Source organism: Pterocles gutturalis, unplaced genomic scaffold (genome assembly GCF_000699245.1).
Source record: "Pterocles gutturalis isolate BGI_N339 unplaced genomic scaffold, ASM69924v1 Scaffold52979, whole genome shotgun sequence".
Lineage (NCBI taxonomy): Eukaryota > Metazoa > Chordata > Aves > Pterocliformes > Pteroclidae > Pterocles > Pterocles gutturalis.
This window is the reverse complement of record NW_010130110.1, coordinates 1-19,957: the sequence shown is the minus strand read 5'-3', so window position 1 is coordinate 19,957 and position 19,957 is coordinate 1. Positions and strand designations below refer to the sequence as shown.

Below are 19,957 nucleotides of genomic sequence, written 5' to 3'. Positions count from 1 at the left end.
AGTTGACAAGTGTGTAAATGGTTCACATACCTCACAAGTCTATAAAAGGAATTATTTCCCAAATGACTGACGTACCTTTAGTATTACCAAAGGACAAGTTCACATGTAAGATATGTAAAAATGTACTTTAATTCTACTAAGGTCAGAATCAATGATAGTTCTCTAGCTCGTTGAAATGCACACAAGTGGCAGCCACATATTAGCAGAGATCAGTCCCACCCACACACGGCCCATACAAATCCAGTAGTCTCATGACTTCTTTCCTCACCATTCTAGAGATTCCAGTGATGAATAAAGAATGTTTACATCAGTCCTATATTTTCAATGATCTTTAACTTGCTTATGATTGTATTTTAAGTGTGGAATGTTTCTAGAGTTATATTAGGAAGAATTAAATCTATACAAAGCATTTTGTTGCTTCTCTTTGCAATTAGCTAATTTTAGATTTGGAAACAATGCCTGTCGAGCATTTTAAAGCTAAGTGGGATATAGCTGATAATGGCTTTAGCAGTGACATTTTAACCCAGTCTTCTACATAATACTGAAAATAATGAATCTAATGTCTGGGGGAAAAAAAATCTACATATTTGACATTGAATTAACATCAACTTTTATTACTGAGGATGCTACTGGGTGATCTTTATTACTTGAAATACCTTCTTTGGTAAAAGCTTAAATGGATCACTTTCCACGCTTCTCCCTACCCACATGCTACAACATGTACTCCTTACTTTTACACCATACAGAATATCAAATCAACACGACAATTCCTTTAAAACTGTTTACAAGCTCTATATACCCAAGACCACTCCAATAGGAACTCCTTTTTCAGCATCTCAGATATTTCTGCTGGGGACACACAACGTATCAGTCATTCTCATTCAGCAGTACACACACCAAACTTCTCAAAAATTATATCAGCAACACAACTGCGTATTAAGAAAAACTCCACACCAATGGTTTGCCCACATCACTTGGCAATGTCCCTTTAATATTAATACACAGAGAAGTAAAATTTTTTCATAAATTTGTTCAAGTATGTGGAACATGTAAAATGCATAAGAATCAATATGGACTTCATTAATGTTATATTTATTTATTTTCCAGCTTCATACAAACTGGATGTAGAAGCATAAACATAGTACATTTCTACCATTTTCAACAAAAATATAACCAATATGTACAATTATTGTATTAAAAATACAAAAGGGATACAGACTCCACCAATGTCTTTCTAAAAGACATACAGGTACAAGTAGTATCAAAAGTATGAGGAAATCACCAGTTAATTGTACATTCTGCACTTGACATCACAGAGCGAACTGAGATTAGCAGTCCTATGGTCTACAATTACTTAATGCTTATATAACATTTGTGCAACTTGTGATAGAGCTAGGATTTTGTATTTCTATATGCACATGAGGTCCATAGCCTTGAGAATAAAACTGGCAAATAATGCATATTACATGTAAAATTACAAATGCATAATTGACAATGTGATATATAAGCAAATAGACAAAAGCTATGATTACAGGAGAGAGAATTAAATAAAGCACTGACATTTGTTTGATACAGTGAAAAAACACTGCAATTTGATCTTTAAAAGTTGAAGCTATTTACGTTTATCTACTGATCAATATGATCAGCTGAGTTCAATGAAAAAAAAAAAATCCAAGACCAGCAGTTCCTCACATTTGAGTACTACTCAGATTGGCAGCCTTCACTTCTCCGGAGTCTGTGCAAAAACAACACAAAAATAGAGGGGAGGGTCATTTCAGTCATTATAGGGTTAATAGCAGCTGTGAGCAGGTGGTTGCTACACATTGGCCTTCTCTACACATGCAGTGTTCCATGAAGCCATTAACAGTTGTGACTATTTCTGCATTGCAAAGGCTGACAAATCTAAACGTGTTATTTTTCATTATTTAAGGACTCATTTATCCCCTAATGCCAAAGTCAATAGATGGAGATTATTAGATCAGTGTTAACAGCTGACATGAGCTGTGACATCCCAACTTGCCTTCACTGCAATGTTATCCAGTTAATTTTTCTTTTAATATAACTACTATATAGTAAAAATAAAATAAAATAAAAATAATATATAACTTAAAGGTGGGGTTGCCGTCTGTCTCATTAGAATGGGACACGCTCTTTTTCAGTATGCCATCCTGTATTCTGCAAGGCACAGGTACGAGACACACAGTGTCCTCTTCCATCACCGGACGGTTGCAAGCACGCATTTCTGCATTTACACCAGACCCGGCTGAGGATGCAATTAACGCTAACATTTACAAGCTTTTGAAGATTCCAGGGTGGGGCACATTAAAAGTGAAGCGAGAGGGTCAAGGAAAGGCTGCATCCCATAACCTCCGCCTTCCCTCCTACCCTGCTCAGCCACGCGATAGCAATATTCTCTTCAGGAGCTCAGGCTGGCAACCCTACCTACAGGTATGAAATAATACTGTAATTACTATGCAGATGCAGTATTTGATCTCCGAAACGCAAACATACAAAATGGTAACAAAGGCATTGTAAACAAGCAAATAAGCACTGCCTCCTTGAAGGATTTCAATGCATTTCTCTCTTTGTAGGTTAAAGGCCATGTAATTTGACAACTAGCTGATCTCATCATCCCAATGAGACTAAGTGCTAGGATTGTGATTAAAATCTAAAAGGAAGATTAAAAAAAAAAAACAACCCTTCCAGGCATTGGGAAGTGCAGCCAGAGTTAATCATCCTGATGTGATGATCTTGGAATTTGGAATGATACTGTGTGATGTGGCAGACAGCGACAGTGGTAGCTTGGAGATTGCTGCACTGTGCATTTCAAGCAACACAGTTTGAAAAGTGCCAGGGCGATTTCTTCACAGTATTTCACATGCAAGGGGAGAGGGGACAGAAGGGGGAGGGGCGGAGGAAGAAGCCCCATGCTGCTTTAAGGCAGGGAAGGAGGCAAATAGGTCCACCATCCTTTAACTATAGTTCCAAGGCTCCTATTCTAGGGACGTCTTCTTGTGCTCTCCTTTAAGGTGGCTCACTCTGGATCCAGAAAAGCCCCAAGTCTTAGACAGCAGAGACTTGTTCATCTTCTGCAAATACAATAGGATAGGGGAAAATAGAATTTAGTTCATATAGAACAAGACTGCTACTGAAAGAAGCAACCTGTACTGTGTTCATGTGTTTTCCATTCCATTGTATTAGGTATATATCTTAAAACAATCTATATATCTGTACATTTCAGGTCTCATGAGAATTATTCCTGTATAATTTTGTTCCCTAAGACAATAAGACAATTGCTGTAACTGAGCTAGGTGCAGTTCCTCAGACTGAGGAACCCAACAGCTACTGCTAGATAACCAATAGCTTCATAAAGCCATCTTACATTTTTCCCTGAATGTATCTGTGATTTATTTAAATTAAGATTGCATAAAAATTGAGTGCAGCTTTAGTCATCATTGATAGAAACAATTAAAATTCTCTGTCATGGTAATTCTCAAAGTTCGAGGCAATTTGGTTAAGGTAGACTTCATTTGTTTCCATCACGTTCAACTGCAAAGTTCTTCCTGCACAGAAAGCCTTAGTAACTAAGCAGTTAGAGAGGGAAGGGGAACATTAGCCTTTCTTCCATTAAGCAAACCAAAGCATTCAAATGTGTGATTCGGGCACTGTCTGCCTAAATTTTGAGCATCTAGCCCTGAAGATGCAATTGAGCTACACTTGCACCCCACAGAAAAACAGAAAGACTACATCTACATAGTCTTGTTATCGCTATAGCTGAGCTGAAGCATGAAGATACACGCTTTGGCAAGCAAAGTAGCAAAAGTGTAGTGGACTCATTTTGTCAAGCAGTTGGTGTAGAAGACACACCCAAAATGTAAGAGTTTCAGGCAGACTGCAAATGACTATCCAAATAAACCTGATCAACAATGCTCTACGGGGCAGATGGGCAGCTATTTCTATAGACCAGGATACTTTTTTGACCACGAAATGCATGGTTAGTGCCAAACATTAGGTACTCTGCAAACTTTCAGGGCAGCCAAGGCTTTATCTGTCGGCATGTCCAAAGAAGTTGCCTAAGCCAACTGCTTGGTTGTCCAAGACTCAGGTGGACCTACATTTCAAATTTTAAATCATATTTAGGATGAACTGAATTCCTTCCCTTCCAAAAAGTTAACAATGGCAAGTTTTGAAAGATGGAAGAGAGCTCAAATTATGGCAAGAATTTATATGGCAGAACACATTTGCGTAAATATGTCTGTGAAAGCATGGACCACTTTTGCATGCAGCACACTCAAAATCTAACAATTAGAAATTTACCATCTTCCTCTGTGGAAAACCCTTGAGATGGATAGTGAGCAAGACGTGGATCTGACTCATTTGGTTTATGCCACTGAGGTTTGTTCACAGGCCTGCTAGTTGAATGGCCATGCAACTGCTGCTGAGGAGTTGATGTTCCGTGGGTCTCACACGTCCGTGCCACCATTCTAGACCTCTGCAGTGCTATGTTGTAATCTGGAGGCTTTCTGGTTGGATGGGAACTACCTTCTGCAAACTCAGCAATAGGTATTCCTACATAACCAGGAGGAGTTGGAGGTGGTTCCCGATATCGACCCTCTTTTCGTGCTGAAGGAAAAACAACAGATTATTTTAAGAGATAGGAAGAGGAAAACTGGTCAAAGGAAAATAAACAGTGAACGCTAAATAAACATCAACCAACTCAACAGCCCAGGAGGAGAAAATCTGAAGGATCAAAGTTAACTACCAAACAGTAGAAAATGAGGTCCTGAAAAATACACCATGCAAGAAAGTACAGAATATACAACATACACAGGATACAGCTATTCTTCCAGTAGTGAAGCATTAGTCTAATAAAATTCACCAAATTACATGGGGAATTTTCTTCAAGCTTAGCAACTGAAGCTCTTCCATCAATTGTACAGAATAAAACGTACACTGATCAAAGTAACATGGAAGACTCAAGAGTCCACAGAACTGTCAAGCATCAGGAATACTGGCATCTCCCCAAACATGACTATCTCAGGCCTGAAGATGGGCTTTGAACCCAAGAGCTTATTTCTTTCGTTTTTAGCATCTTGCAAGGGAAAAAATAAAAGAGCACCTGACACATTATTTTTTCCTACAAATCTTACTACTTATTGAGACATAAGCTAAGACTCCAAAAGGTAAGAGAAGTGGGCTTCATCTTCATACTTTCTGTGTGCATTACTGCCGACTGCTCTTACAGTTATATTCTCTGCAAAATCAAAAATTGAAAGTATGCCTATAAGATCAATGGTTGAATATGATTTTATATAAGAGATGGAAAGACCACCACCCAGTTTGCAGCTCTCATTAACAAGACTTAACTCTGGGCATACTTAGTTCTCTCTTGCAGAAAACTTCAAGGGAGGAAACAGAGATCAAGAATTTTAAGCATCTGCATGGACATACAGCAGATAAGTACCTAACTCCAAAACAGAGTTATGCCTAAAGAAGTCAGCTGGGGCTCTGATATTCAACACTTTTTTGTGGTTTAGCCCTTTAACACATGACCACTTAACTTACAGTACAAAGGTAAACACAGCAGGAAAAACCACTGACACAGATAATTTACTCTCCACGCCTTGTTGTACACTGTATATTCTCACACAATTGCTGATGACAACATCAGCCTACATTATGTAGCATGGAATTGACGGAAAGGGCAGTACAAGCTCAAAATGGACTGGTGCTACTTGGATGTGAATTTTTATAGACTAAAAATAAAAGTCTTGGTATTATAACAAAACCAAATAGTTTCCAGTAGAATCCAAGTATTTTTCTTGGACAAACAGTTTTAACTGAGCAAAGCAGCATGAAGAAGTTTCTGAGAAATTTTATTCAAAGATTTCTGAAAAGTAACTTCAATGCAGAAGAAATTACGTAGAAAAATTCTATGGAAATACTGCAAGAGATCAACGTCTATTCAGTGCAAAAGAACCATGTAAAAATAGTGGCTTCTGTTGGACAGTGATATTCAGAGTTACATTTGCAGGACAATTAGTTAATAGTACTGAAGCGCATAGAAGTCTATGGCTTGAATTTTCAGGTCTCTTTCACATTCTCTTAAGTCTCTAAAAGCATAGGGGCAAGCATTGCCTTGAGAGGCACGTTTGGAAGCTCCCTTGTTCCATATTCTGGTGGAAACCAAGAGTATCAAAGGGTAAAATTAGAGAGTGGCATGAATCTGAACTTGCAGTCCTGAACTTAACAGCTTCCTCCTCTTCACACTTCAGGGATTCAGATCTGCACCCAAGCTTTGAGGCAATGGGCCACTGCTAAGCAATATACTTGGGTAGAAAATGGATAAGCAGTTTATCACAGAGGTCTCAGCATGACCTCAATCTGGCAGACTTTTTCAGCTGTGTCAGCACAGAACGGCTTTTAGATAGTTCTTCATATTAACCTGAAGAAAAGCAAAGTGAAAGGGAATGAAAGGAAGGAGGAGGCAAAAATGCAGAGGTCTTGGATGGCCCAAGGACTGGGATCCATAGAATGAACAGTATGAGAAAAATGTTAAGCTCTGCCAAAGACACCTTCAGATTAGTTTACTCTGTCTTTTTTTTTTTTTGTTGACTGATTATAAATGTATTTCAGCTCTCACTTCTTAGGAACCTCTTCAGTTTCAGCAGTCCAAAGAAAAATCTCAGTTGGTATTTAAGCACAAAGGGATCCCATTTTCAGAAATAAAGAATATCCACAATTATCAGACAAGTCATAGAGACGTATAAAGTAAAACACTTCTAAAAAAAAAAATCAGGCCACATTTATTACGATTTCTAAATACAGAACATAGAGACTTCTTGTGAAGAGAAATTCACATTTCAGAACAGACATCTAAATACATCAACCTCTCAAAACACTGCCCAGCAGTTGAGATAGTTTTTTGATGTATGGCAGGCTCTCTTGAAACACAAAGGCGCTGCAAGAACAGAGAATCAACAATAAGTGATATTTTCCCTAGCAATAAATGCACAGCTAAAGGGGAAAATTTGCGAAAGACTGCAAAACATTTGGTTTTGCTTTAAGAATGTAAAAAAAAAAAATCAAACCAAACAAAAGAAATGCAGTTGTAGAACAATACGAAGAACGATAAGCAAATGAATTAAAATACTTCATGGCAAACAAAACTTAACTTACCAATAAGCCCCTTTGTACTACTTGATGCTGCTGCTATATGAGTGGGCACGGGAGCTGGCTTTGACTCCTCTGCTGGTACAGATGTTATGCTACTGGTTTCAGCTTCAATTGAAACATCCTTCCCACCCCTCCGCTTTATGGTACCTGTATCGCCTTCTGAGTCCTCTCCCCAGTATCCTGTTGAGGATGCCCAGCTTGCTCTGGACTGTGCTTGATCAAGTCCCTCTCTGCCTTGACTTTGCCTGCCATACTTTGTGCCATGATCGGGGAACATCAGCTGGTCCATGTGACTGCCCGAGGACCACAGTCCTGCACCATCACCTGAACTATCAAAATGAGCATATCCAAAAGGCAGAGTCTCCCAGCTTCTCTGGTGCTGTATTGTCTGTATGTTGTCATGAGAACCACTCGAACAAGAAGTCCAGCTACCACGGCCACTGTCAGCTGCATCAAGCGAAGCTCTGTCCCCCTGATCCTGTGACAGTTCTTCTGTACTAGGAGAAGAAAGCACAGTTGCTCCAGCATACAGGCCTCTGGTCTCTGACAGTGGTGCATATGACCTAGATGCACATTGATGAGGGGAAAAAAAAAATAAATCCAGTGTTGGAATTGGAGATAATTTACAAGACACATGAAGAACTCAACAGTCAAGAAAAAAGCAAACATACTGAGGGGTTAGACTAGATGTCCTTCCAGGGCAGCTTGGTATGCAGACTGGAACCCTGCTCTTCCAAATATTTAAGATGTCTCATTAAAGAGTTTGCATAGCCTGAGATTCCTAAAGCTGAAGTACACCAGTTTTGGAACAGGCCTGCCATCCACAGACCCTACAGGATAAAAAGCCCTGAAATGATTCAGAGGACTGAAGCATCCAAATAACAGCTCAGAAAAGTAAGTGGAGACTGAATAGGAGCCAGAGCTCCAATTGTTTTCAGTCCAAGGCTCACTGGTAGAGATTTAGAGAACTCCTCACAGCACTAGCTTCCCCACTATTACAGAAGTTAATTACCTAGAAAATTACCTAGAAAACCAGCAGTCTAATGTGAATTTTAGCTTCCAATTATTGTTGACTAGGAGAGATATTTGGGGTAAAATATTTCTGGATTAGATAAATATGTACTTTTCTATGAAGCAGACTGGAAAATTACTAGCTATTTCTGTTCTCAGCTTGATCACTGAATAATTGTATGAATAATTTCTCATCTAATTCAGTTAATTCCCCATCTAGAAAACAGGCTAGGATACTAGTCTGCCATAAAGGGGATAATCTACAGCACTACCAAATGCTCAGATGATAAAGTCTATTGAGGCAAAGTCTTAATGCTGTAGACCTCAACATACACTCAGGAGTGCAAAAACTTTTCTAGTCAGAAAATGGAGCATTATCAGCATTGAAACAGTGTTTTTTAAGAGCTGGGGAGAAAAAAAACATTTGAGAGAGATACAGGGAAAGTTACATGAAAAATATATACATATACATGCCACATATATACCACATGAAAGCATAATGTAAGTAAGCACAAATAAAATTCCTACCCTAAGCTGTATTGATCTGGTTCAATCAGGATTCTTCTATCAATCCTTCCCACACCAAGATTTGTCTCCACAATGCTGACAGAATGCCTCTGTCTCCTCTCATCATGCAAGGAGACTGGCATAGAGTCAAAAGAGGAATTGCTGACAATGCTAGATCTGGAAGAAATTTCGCTGTGACCGGAATCTGAAAAGTTATCCACCGTGCCGCTAGGAGCCAAGGTATAGCCTGCAAAGGGAAGGTCATGTTAATCAGACTCTCGGAGAAACCTGCTCAGGTACGGCTAGGCAGCTGGCATTACTGCTACCATCGCAAATCAAAACTACAACTACATTTACACAGAAGCAGCACTGCAAAAGACAAAGGCATATAGCAGAACTGTGTAACACCATGTATTCTGTCTCTTAATAAGAGGTTCAAGATTGTGAGAACATGCACTACTCATTCAGAAACCAAGAGCTCACTTTCCTTCCTCTCTGCCCTCCTCCCTCAAGTTATTTTCAAATGCATCATCATACTTGCATCCCTTCATTATGAAATCTCACTTCTCAAAACAACTACCTGTACATAAACACTGTCACCAAGATTGGAATGAAAGAGATGCCCGAGACAAGATTAATGCTTAAAGTAATCCAAGAGGCCCTCTCCCCCAGTTTTCCTCTTCTGCAAAGCTACACTTCAGAGATGAACAGCAGATACAGCACGCAGCACAGGTGCCTGGGATGACTGCTTATTACATATCTTGGCCAAAAGAGGGCCTGAAGAGGTTTTCAATGAAGTTTAAAAAACAAATTCAAGATTTTCAAGATTTCTTTGTGGTACCTGGCTAATTACATTCCCAAAAGACAACTTTCCATAGCATATATAAACAGAATTATACTGTAATTTGGAGGTAGTATTGACACTGCCAGGTCAAGATAAAATCTGCAAACCATGAAATGTCAGAGGCAAATTCAGCTTGTGTTTGAGTATTAAACAAAGTTGTGCTGAATGCTCTTGCCAGCTAAGTTAAAGATCATTAAACAACAGAAATCTACACGTATCTGCAGCTTTCATTTTTTGCTTTCAGTCTACACGTAAGTGTCAAGACGATTTCAACGGAACTATCCCAATTCACTTGCTGAGAACATGGTATTAATGTTGCCAGATTTGCCTGAAGTAACATACCATTTTTGCCTGAAAGAGCATACCATGACACCATCAAGCCAAGAATTTTCTTAAGTTTATAATAATATTTGCAATCTGCTTTTTGCCTCAACTGATCGGCACTGCCACCTACCACACTAAGAAAAGGGCTCAGCTATCCATTTGATAAGAAAGTAGAAAAAGTGATACAGAAGTTTCAAATCCTTACCAACCCTGTACAGTTTAGGGAAAGTTATTGCTACAGGGAAGTCTCCGACACATTCATCTTTTTAGCATTCTGAACTTCTGTTATGGAGACTCAACCCAAAATATGTATTTTACCATAATGTTATACTATGTAACTGTTAAACTGAACTTTTATGATATGCTGAAAAGAGAATAACCTAGAAGTTATCTGCAATATGACTAGGCTATCATACTTCCAAAGGGAACAACTTTGTTATTTAAACTACAGGAAAATGCCCCCATTCTCTGTTTTGTCAATTCATAAACAGAACAAGTACAATGAAAGTACAAACAGGCTTAAAAAAAAAAAAATCCCTTTAAAGTCCTAAATTCACTTTAAAAAAAATAACTCAATAAAGTCACTTAAAAAGAAGTCAGTCAAGAAAGCTCCACTGTGCAATACTATTCCTCAAATATCCATATACATTATTTGAATAATTATTCAGGCTGCTAGTAAAACATTGTGTACTAGTGATTTGAATCCCAAATATGTTAAGCCTGCCTGTCATACACAGGTCACATCCCATCCAGATGCATGACACAGCAAAGAATTCCTCTAACAGGCTAGCGTGCTCAATGCTGTACAGAGATTCGAAGTTACAATCTGCACATCCTTCTACTGGCAGGAAACACTGATAACGAAAATATTTTTGTCAGAAGCGGCTGCAGTGAGAGTGACCTACTGCATCAAATCCCGTATCAAATCAGGTTATCTTTCCTGGCTTTTGCTAACCAGAGGGCTTTCAGGTATCCCTCAAGTCAGGTTCCTGGGTATCCTTTCACGTATCCCACTGGGCACTATACTTCCTGCCCGCTTGCTGATCACATGTGACAAAAATAGGAGCAGCAGTAATTTATCCTGAGTGTCTAAATTCTCTCTCAGAAGTTTCCAAAGTCTACGAGCTTCAGGAAACAGGATGAGAAATATCACACATCTAATACCTTTCCTTGGAGAGCTCTGTGGTGAAGTGGGGGGAGAAGACAGCTGTGAAGATGCACTTGAGACTGTGTCTTCAGACTGTTTCTTGTGACGATCCAAACTTCCTTCTTCGGATAATGAAAGAATTTTCTTTAAAGCTTGCGGGGAGTTAATGCCTTTAAATAAGAATTAACATAAGCAGATATAAAGTCCAGTATAAATACATCTTTTTGTTTCATAATGCATTTATAGAGCAGACACCATATAGGACAAAAAACTTAGTTTTAGTATATTACTATATTTGTGAGTTAGTATATTTGTGAGTTTTTGACACCAACTTAAATGAAGCAAAAAGTTTAAACCTACTCCTGTTTAAAAGGCAGCACTTTATTTTTGAATATTAGTGAAGACTGTTTCATTTTGGTCACCTAAAATAAATACTCTGTCACAGGAAACACAATGCAGATTTGGTGTTTTAGAATACTGCCTACACAATATACAAATCAAGCATATACATAGTAATGGTCACCGAGAAACCTGAACTAAAATTATGTTGAACACAAACACACAGAAGTATCACTGGTTAGTGAAGGTTTATATAGTAAGAATTGAAACTATTCTCCTTTTTCTTTTCTATTCAAAGTAGCTTAGAAGGTCAAAGAAAGCTGCAAAGAAGATGAATAAGACTGAGCTTACAAAACAAGGCCATCCCTGCAGCTGCTTTCATTTTTGAGAACTGTCTCTGCACCAGCTTATTTTGGGAAACTAAAGAGTAACAACATCCTGAAGATGATGTATGATGTAAAGATCTAGGGCACTGAGAGTTGCTTTTCTTAGGCAACATTTATCCATCTTTCTCTTCCCCTCCCCTCAAAATCCCACACCTGGGACAGTCTTAAAAAGTGAAGACGGAGCTTTTCTGACAGTTTTGCAAATGTTTGTGGTAGAGGTTATTTTCAAGCATTCTACAGAATTTATCTTTGATCTGTTGGCTCACAATGCTGCTATCAATAATTTACAGCTGCTTCATCAACATAACCTAATCAGTTTTCCAAAAGTTTCCCACCATGAGCAAAAATGAAGTCTATATTGCTTCAAAGTCCTTTTAAGATTAAAATTTAATTGTAAAATCAACACGAACTAGATGAAGATTGAATTGTTTCTTGCTCATTTTGCTACTTCCAAATGTTTGTCTAGAAGCCTAAGCAGTGCACAAGTAGAACTAACAAAAAGTTAAATTAAAATTAAGCTCTTGTGAAATTACCATAATGTAACAGGAAGGGCCAGTTATACTATATATATTTATTAAGAATATTACTGTACTTCAAGTGATACGTAAGAACTTATTTAATAATGCATATATGTTATGTACACATGCTGGGACACAGATTTGGACATCAGATTAGAAGAAATTCCTGTAGTCTAGTACCTTTCTGAGCGACATGCTGGCAGTAACAACAACATCAAAAAAAGCACTAAGGAGCAGAAGCCAATGGGATAATTCTCAGCATGAAACTTCAGGCCTACATTTCTAACAGGACTACCAGCTTGAGCAGCCCTAAATTTCATATTAAATGTTCAACTTTTGAAAAAATACCAAAACTACTGAGACATCTCAGACAGGCCACTCAAAAACTCCAAGGTCACTAATCTCTTTTGAAAAGTTAAGCCAAGATCCCAGGGCAGATAGTCGGAAACATTCATTCTTTCCGGCTGCTAGTAACATGTAAATACTTATACTGACTAAATTGACAGGCTGTTCTCCTGGATTTCTTCCTTTCCATTTCTAGAGAAGGAAATTATGCATACACACTTCATGAACTGGCATAATCTGCTTATAGTACTACTAGAAATAAAGGTCTGAATCTTATTAGATTAACAATGTCTCCCTGACACGAGCAAATGAACTTCAGAGTATTAAACCAAACACTTCACTGTTCCACTTACCAAATGGTGGGAGATCTTTGACTGGCACTTTCTTGCGAGAGGGATAAAGAGATACAGCAGGGACCTGCAACGCTTGGTTTACTTTATGTTGCTGCTGCTGTTGCACTTTCTGCTGAATGCCTGCCCGGGGAGCCACCGGTGACGTTTCAGATTTTCCAGATCGCTTGTCTCCTGTATTCTTCGGCACTTTGCGAGAAATGGGAGAAAGTACAGAATGACTATGAGCTAAAAATATTGTGGGAGTTTTAATCCCAGCAGTGCAGAGCCCTCCAATTAATAATTAAAAGATGCTCAAATACTTGTACAATTAATGCATTAGGATACCTTTAGAGAGAAAAGATGAAGAGGAAAAGGGGGAGATTTAACTCTATTTAAAAGATGGACATAATAAAAGAATATTTACTCTTTTCCAAAATAAAACTCTCATAAATTAATATTGTTATAGTTGTCAAAAGCATGACCAGAATTTATTCTGGGCTATCATAAGGACTACAACTGGTTCAGAATGGATATATAACTACTATTATTTGCTACCCTTAAGGAAGGGAAGGGTATAAAACACACAGCATTTCCTCAAATAAAAATTAAACCACTTTCCAGCATGAGGTCACCCACCACTGCAACCAGGTACGGCCCTCCAAGTGCCTCTGAAACAGCTGGACATAAAGAAATCCCCTTTTCCCTCTCAAGGAAGATATCCAGGATGACCAACCCTCTTCACACCAACAGCCTGAGTATATTGGAACTGCAGAGAAACTTTTGCCTCCTCCTTACCCTTTGTACAGACAAATCTCAAGAACCGTTGTGCACTTCTGCATTACGTCATCTGAAAGCCTCATCTCCTATATAAATGCTATGTCTCTACATTGTTAATCTGCAAGATGATTTCCTTAAGATTCATAGATGTTAAGTATTTGGAAATGACTAGACACATCGTTTTCCACCTCATTATCTAGTTACTATTCCCAATTACTTCCTCGGAGAAGTAACAGAGGTACGTTTAACAGTCTCCTTGAAATCCATAACAAATCACCATGCTCACATGTGTTGGTGGCTGGCTCACACTGCAGAGACAGCGTCTGGAGGCTCTCTTCATCCATTTCCAGATCCAAGTTTGAGAGATATTGCTTTACTTTCCGTGCCATCTGAGCGTCTTCATACAGTTTTTTGGCATTAAGGAAGGAGCTGCGACGGACCCGCTTTTTATGACCCCCCGTTTGCGCAACATCCAGCACAGCTGCATTTGTACTGCCCTGGCTGAGAGACCTGGAGTGAAGGAGGGGCAGGAAAGAGGGGACGAGTATGACTTAGTCCAACATAGTATGACTTGATAAACATGAAACGTGCAAAAGATTGCATGAATGTCAGTCTATGGTCAAAGCTTACATGCCTCATTCCAGTAAGTCAAACAGCTATAACAGACAGAAGGATGAGGATCAGGAAATCTTTTTACTTGGTTACAGGCACTATTTGAATTACGCAGTTATTTTAACCTATTCTCCTCCAACTAGGCAATATCACTTCACACATCTAGAAAAGCACTCAAGCTAGCTCTCTCACGTAAGCCAGCTACTGAGCAGATTGGAGCATTAGGAAAAGCTCATGCAGTAAGGCAACGCTGACAGAAAACTATAGCTGAGGTTCAAATTTAAATACACATACAGAAGGCATTTTGAAAGCTCTCTAAATACTTTTAAAATCAGACCATATACAAAATTTACAGCCCAGTTTTACAGAATAAAACTTCCTTGTAACTTGCTAGGTTGAAGACAGCTTTTTGTTAAATAAAATGGTCAACTAGTTCATGATGAAATACATGTCATGCACATTTCAATGTATGTATGTCTATATGAAAGCTATGCATTGTTCCTGAATTGTTAAGAGTAAACATGATGGCTGAATTGTAATATGAAAATAAGTTAGGTTAGCAGATACTGAAAGTTTTAACAATTGTATTTGATTGTAATAATGGCTTATTAGGCATAAGAAAGTTAACAGCAATTTTCAGCTGTTTTAACCTTGCCTTTTTATAATTTCTTTGTTACTGAATGTTACTTACTTTGGCAACTTAAATTGGAGGTAGGGGAGAAGAACACCCCACTCCTATCTACAACCACTTATAAATAACTTACAATTTTTGTGTTTTAACCTCAAAAGCAAAAGCACTCCTGGATTAAAATATATTGTCAGTAAAAATGGGTTAACAAAAGAAAAAAAATGTCAAAGCACCAGAAAATTAAAGAAAGCAAGTAGGAAACAATGCAAGTGGTAAGGGAAGAATGAATGTCTGTGTGTGTTGTCTCCAACCACTTACCCCAAACTCCTCCATTTCTTCTTCCTGCAAGTGAGAGCCAGGAAGAATAAAGCATGGGTTTAAGAAGAGACAGAGAAAGATCACAGGCTCAGAAAGAAAAAGACCAGACCTCAGGACAAGCAGTTCCGGAAGCCCACAAACATTAAAAAGAGCCTTGATTTGGTCATACAGTCAGGTATTACAAACTCTTCTCGTTCAAATTAAGAAAAAGAGCATGAAATAAGCTGGTCTAACAGGAAGCCAAAGAGCATTCACTCCACATTTTCTAACGCCATTAGCTGACACTGTTTCAGTCTGGCACACGGCACATCAACATTTCAAACAGACTAATATGTATGTGTCTGAGACAGTTATCGCCCCCTCCCTCCCACTGATGCAATCCCATTTTTATGACATAACTGGCAGCTAAGGATTAATATAAAATATTTTAATATGTGTTGATAAACCCAAAATGCAATGATTTCTCCTGAAATCCAGGAGAGCACCACATAATTTTGGTAAATTGTTAACAAATGAAAAACTCACACTGCTCCAATACAACAAGGGGCACTTGAAAAGCACCTCTTGCTGACACCTAGGCTTCTCTAAGCTGGGAAAAGCTCTGCCTAACACAACACACTTACCTCGTTCTAAACATTAAAGCAGGATCCATGTTCACAGACGCCATGCGACCAACATGACGTATCTCCTTTGCAATCATTCTCAGCTTCTCAAAATTGACCAAGCCCTCAACTTTTGAATCATTTCCTACAATCAACAATTAACATCATCAGTTGTTAGGTAGCAAAGTTATTTTTCCTTTAGCTGGTAAAAGATTGCATACTTCTGCTTTTACCTTCATGAAGGAATGTAAGGTCCTTTTTGATAACAGGAAACAGGGGGATAATAGGGGGCTGTAGGTTTTGGCTGTTAAGGATATTACGATATTTTGCCATATTTCTAGATGGATCAAACAAGTCCTGCAGATCTTGAAACAGTTTTTCATACTTGCTTGGAAGCTTTTCCCAAGTAGTTCGGAGCCTTGCAACTGGTGCCAAATTCAGGCCACTTGAAACAAACAACAGAAGTGCAAAAGAAGTTCAAGAACAATAGAAAGAAACAGATAAGACCATGTTAAATTTCTCATGTGAGAAATATCACATAGCCAGAATAGCACAGCACAATGTCAATGAAGTAGCAGAAACTGAAAACTTCCTTTTGCCAGTGTGTATTACTGAACATTCAAGATTTTTATAAAAGCAATAAAAACTGGAGATATCTGCATGATGTAATCATCAACAGATAAAAGTCACACTTGTATATGTAATTAAACCTGATGAAGAGAATGTACTTATTCTTACTATTTTGGTACAGTGCCTGAATTTGATAACAGTATCATAATGTAGGAGTACCTCAGGGTCACCACTTATTTCCAGATTCCCCGACTGGAGGAAAAACCATCTGCCACCTACATGATATTTACATGGTGAGAGCACAGTGACCCCATTCTTGCTTAAATAATCCATCTGACTTTGTTGTGTCGAGATGAAATTGATATAACAGACTCTATATATTTGAAATTATTCTTTGAAATAGAAATTGTTTCTTTGAAATTATTATTTTTTCCCCTTCATGGTACTGCCTGTCTTGCTATTAATTTCTACCTATGGAAAAGTTTGGTATCTAGAATCTTTTCTTCATTCAAGTTTCTGCTAGCAGGCAGGCTCCTTTTATTTCTCATTAAGGTCAGCTGAAATAGCTGAGCTAAATCTCAGTATTTTTATGTCTCAGAGACACTGACTGATTATCAGCATGGATCTTTGACTTTGGAACTTGCCACATTTGATTGAATAGCATTCAAAACCAGTGAACTTCAGAAAAAGTGTCACATTCAATCAGCAGATTGAATGTGACAAGGGCTTTGGCCAGAGACAGTGATGAAATCATCATTTTAATGCAACTTACTCAAGCTTTGTCATAAGAGACAATTTTAGAGGGTTTTTTTTTTTGTTAGGTTCTTTCTGCCTGACTTATGAGACTCTAAAGGAAATGTGAATGTTTTTAAAAAATGTGTATAAACACTCACATTAGGAGTTTCCTCTTCTCCTTTTCATTCTAAAACTAAGAAAGATTTTCTGCCTGAGATTTTCAGAACTTTAAAAATTCTTATTAAAAGATCTTTATTTACAGCTTATTATAAGGCATTGGAGTCTGCTATTGACTATTATCAGAGTTCCATCCAAGAAACTGCTGACACAAAGAAAACCAAAGGCAACATATAACAGCTCAATGAATTCAAGATACTGAGAACCATGTATAAACTGATGAGCTCCCTTTGGGAAATTAACCCATTCATTTATGATATTTTAATTTTTCTTCATATAACTGCTGTTTCTTTTGGTCTTTGTTTTTAAATAACTGCAGTAGTTTCTTTAGTGCCATGTTCACCAATGACTCTTGCCTCACTGTCTTGAGCAATAAGTACATAATAGCAGCATTCCAAATAATATTTCAGTGAGCATTTCAATTTTAAGTTTAGATTACTGAAAAATGCCCTCCTTAGTGGATTGACAAGTGTTGATGTTAGCAGTATTAGTTGGTTTACTCTGTTAAATTTATTTTTTAGGCTGACGTAAGTTAGACTTGCTTTTTACTTAGAAGTAAAATTATTAAGGGGCAATACCTAATGATGGCAAACATTGAGTTGAAGTTCTTGCATTCTCTGCAGTGTAGTGCTATCTTAATGAAATGCTTAATGATCTTCATCCTTTTCAACTGGTTGGTTTCTCTCAGAATCTCAGAAGCCACCCAGAATGTTTCTTGATTTATGACCTCTTCAAACTTTTTTAGATTAGTGCAACCTGTTTTTGATTTGAGTTTAAACAAGTCATCTATGTATTCTGTGGGTTCAATATTACGGAATAGCTCAAAGTTTCTCATGGAGAGTTGGGTCGCCACCTCAACAGTACTGAGCTGTAGTAGGGAAATTTGACTTTCCCTTAGTAACTCTTGAGCATCTTCATCTGAACAAAGAGTTTCTGTTTCCATGTTGTTCTTCAGGTAATACCTGTAAAAACAAAATTCAAAAACACACTTGATACAATATACTCAAATTCTAGTGAAAGTTACAGTAATCATCCAGTTGGAATCGTAGAATAACTTGAAATTCACCAGGCTTAGACATGAATTAGAAGTTGCATAAGGAGCAATTTCTTGTAAAGAAACAGAACATTAACAATTAAATAATGCTCCTATTAACAGGATTTTGACTTAATAAACTGGCATAGTCAGCTTTAGCTCACAGCCTCTGATCTCACCTGCCACTCAGCTGTATCCTGTCAGCAAGCTTGGATAACTGATCAGGAAGCCTCCTTTGCTTGATTACACCCTCGGGTGTGACAGACACTTCGCATAGTGAATATGCATCGGGGGTTGCAGTGAGAGCAAATTCCCTGATAGCCTGGATCACCACTTCTTTTGCTGTTGTGTCCTTACTGATCATGATGTAGCGACTTTGCTGATCTGCTTTGAAAACCCTCAAAACTTGATCTGGTAAGTCTGGGGAAAAAAAAAAAAAAAAACCAAAACATGCAAGTATGCAATTCAGTAAAGCAGAAAAATATTAATGGTATAAGAACACGCAACAATATCAGTTACACTGAGTCTAATTACTAGTACTATTAGTACTATCAGTTTTTACTTCATTATCCCTGTTTCACCTCTCTTCTTCTAATGAAATAGCTGCCTTTTAACAAAAGACTAGTTCTATTAATAACCAGGAGAATAATTTAGTTAGGCTATCGATGGGGCAAGTCACAAAAATATGTTAACACTCCCAAAGTTTGGACAGACAAACACATGAGCAGTCTGATTTTCCCAGGTGGTAAGTCCTGGTAAATTCCATTTAAGCCTGAGAAAAATCAAGGACAATCAACAACACTACCCTATACACTGACATATAAGAAGTTTAAGCAAATTAGGCGATAGTGTGTCAATCCTCGTAAAGATGCTTTTAAGAAAATAGACTCTTTTACCTAAACCTGACACACAACCCTAGTGCCACAAACAAAGGGAAGACATGTACATATAAGTAGCTGGGAAGATGCACGTATAACGGCCAGCGTGCACGTATACACAAATAAACAGCAGTAATATTAATGCATCCACGGACTTAATTATCAAAAATACATTGATACATTTAAATCATAATAATAAATGGGTAAGTAACAAAATGAAAACTTGCTCTTTATTTCTCTGTGCCGATGTTTTAGTAATTAAGAACTAAAGCAGACAGAGATAGAAACACACTTCACTAATATTCAAGTTCTAAATATATTATTGTTTCAAGTGACTGATAACAGTAAACTTACAGTGAACACCTACAAAGCTGCTGGTTTTAGGAAATCTGGAAAATTACCAGCCTAGTTCCAAATGTATTTCCACAACATTATGAATGGACTAAAATCTAGACCCATTAATCAACTGAAGTTTCATTGTTACCATTATATTATTAAAAAAAAAAAAAGAGAGATAAAATTGTACAGCGATCCACCACTGGATTTTTTAACATAAGGTATTTTTAACTGATAAGATAAAGTACTTTCAATTAATTTAATTTCTTCCTTCTGTTACATATAACCTTTTCTAATTTTGTGTGGCATCTGGTTATTATCCTCTCTTTAATTAATATGTTTTAAAATATATATATATTTTT

The 19,957-nt window shown here is 37.7% G+C and overlaps 1 protein-coding gene across 1 annotated transcript; it reads right to left on the bottom strand.

Moving 5' to 3' along the window:
• Positions 1-964: 964 nt before the first annotated feature.
• On the bottom strand, positions 965-18,808 carry RAPGEF2 (Rap guanine nucleotide exchange factor (GEF) 2; the record flags this gene model as incomplete). The annotated part of the gene is made up of 12 exons (XM_010080095.1): positions 965-3,089; positions 4,318-4,623; positions 7,180-7,739; positions 8,716-8,941; positions 11,027-11,179; positions 12,951-13,136; positions 13,993-14,216; positions 15,265-15,288; positions 15,888-16,011; positions 16,100-16,311; positions 17,927-18,310; positions 18,561-18,808. Coding segments are annotated over 12 exons (2,673 nt in total), but the record flags the coding sequence as incomplete, so codon positions are not given.
• Between the last annotated feature and the right edge of the window lie 1,149 nt (positions 18,809-19,957).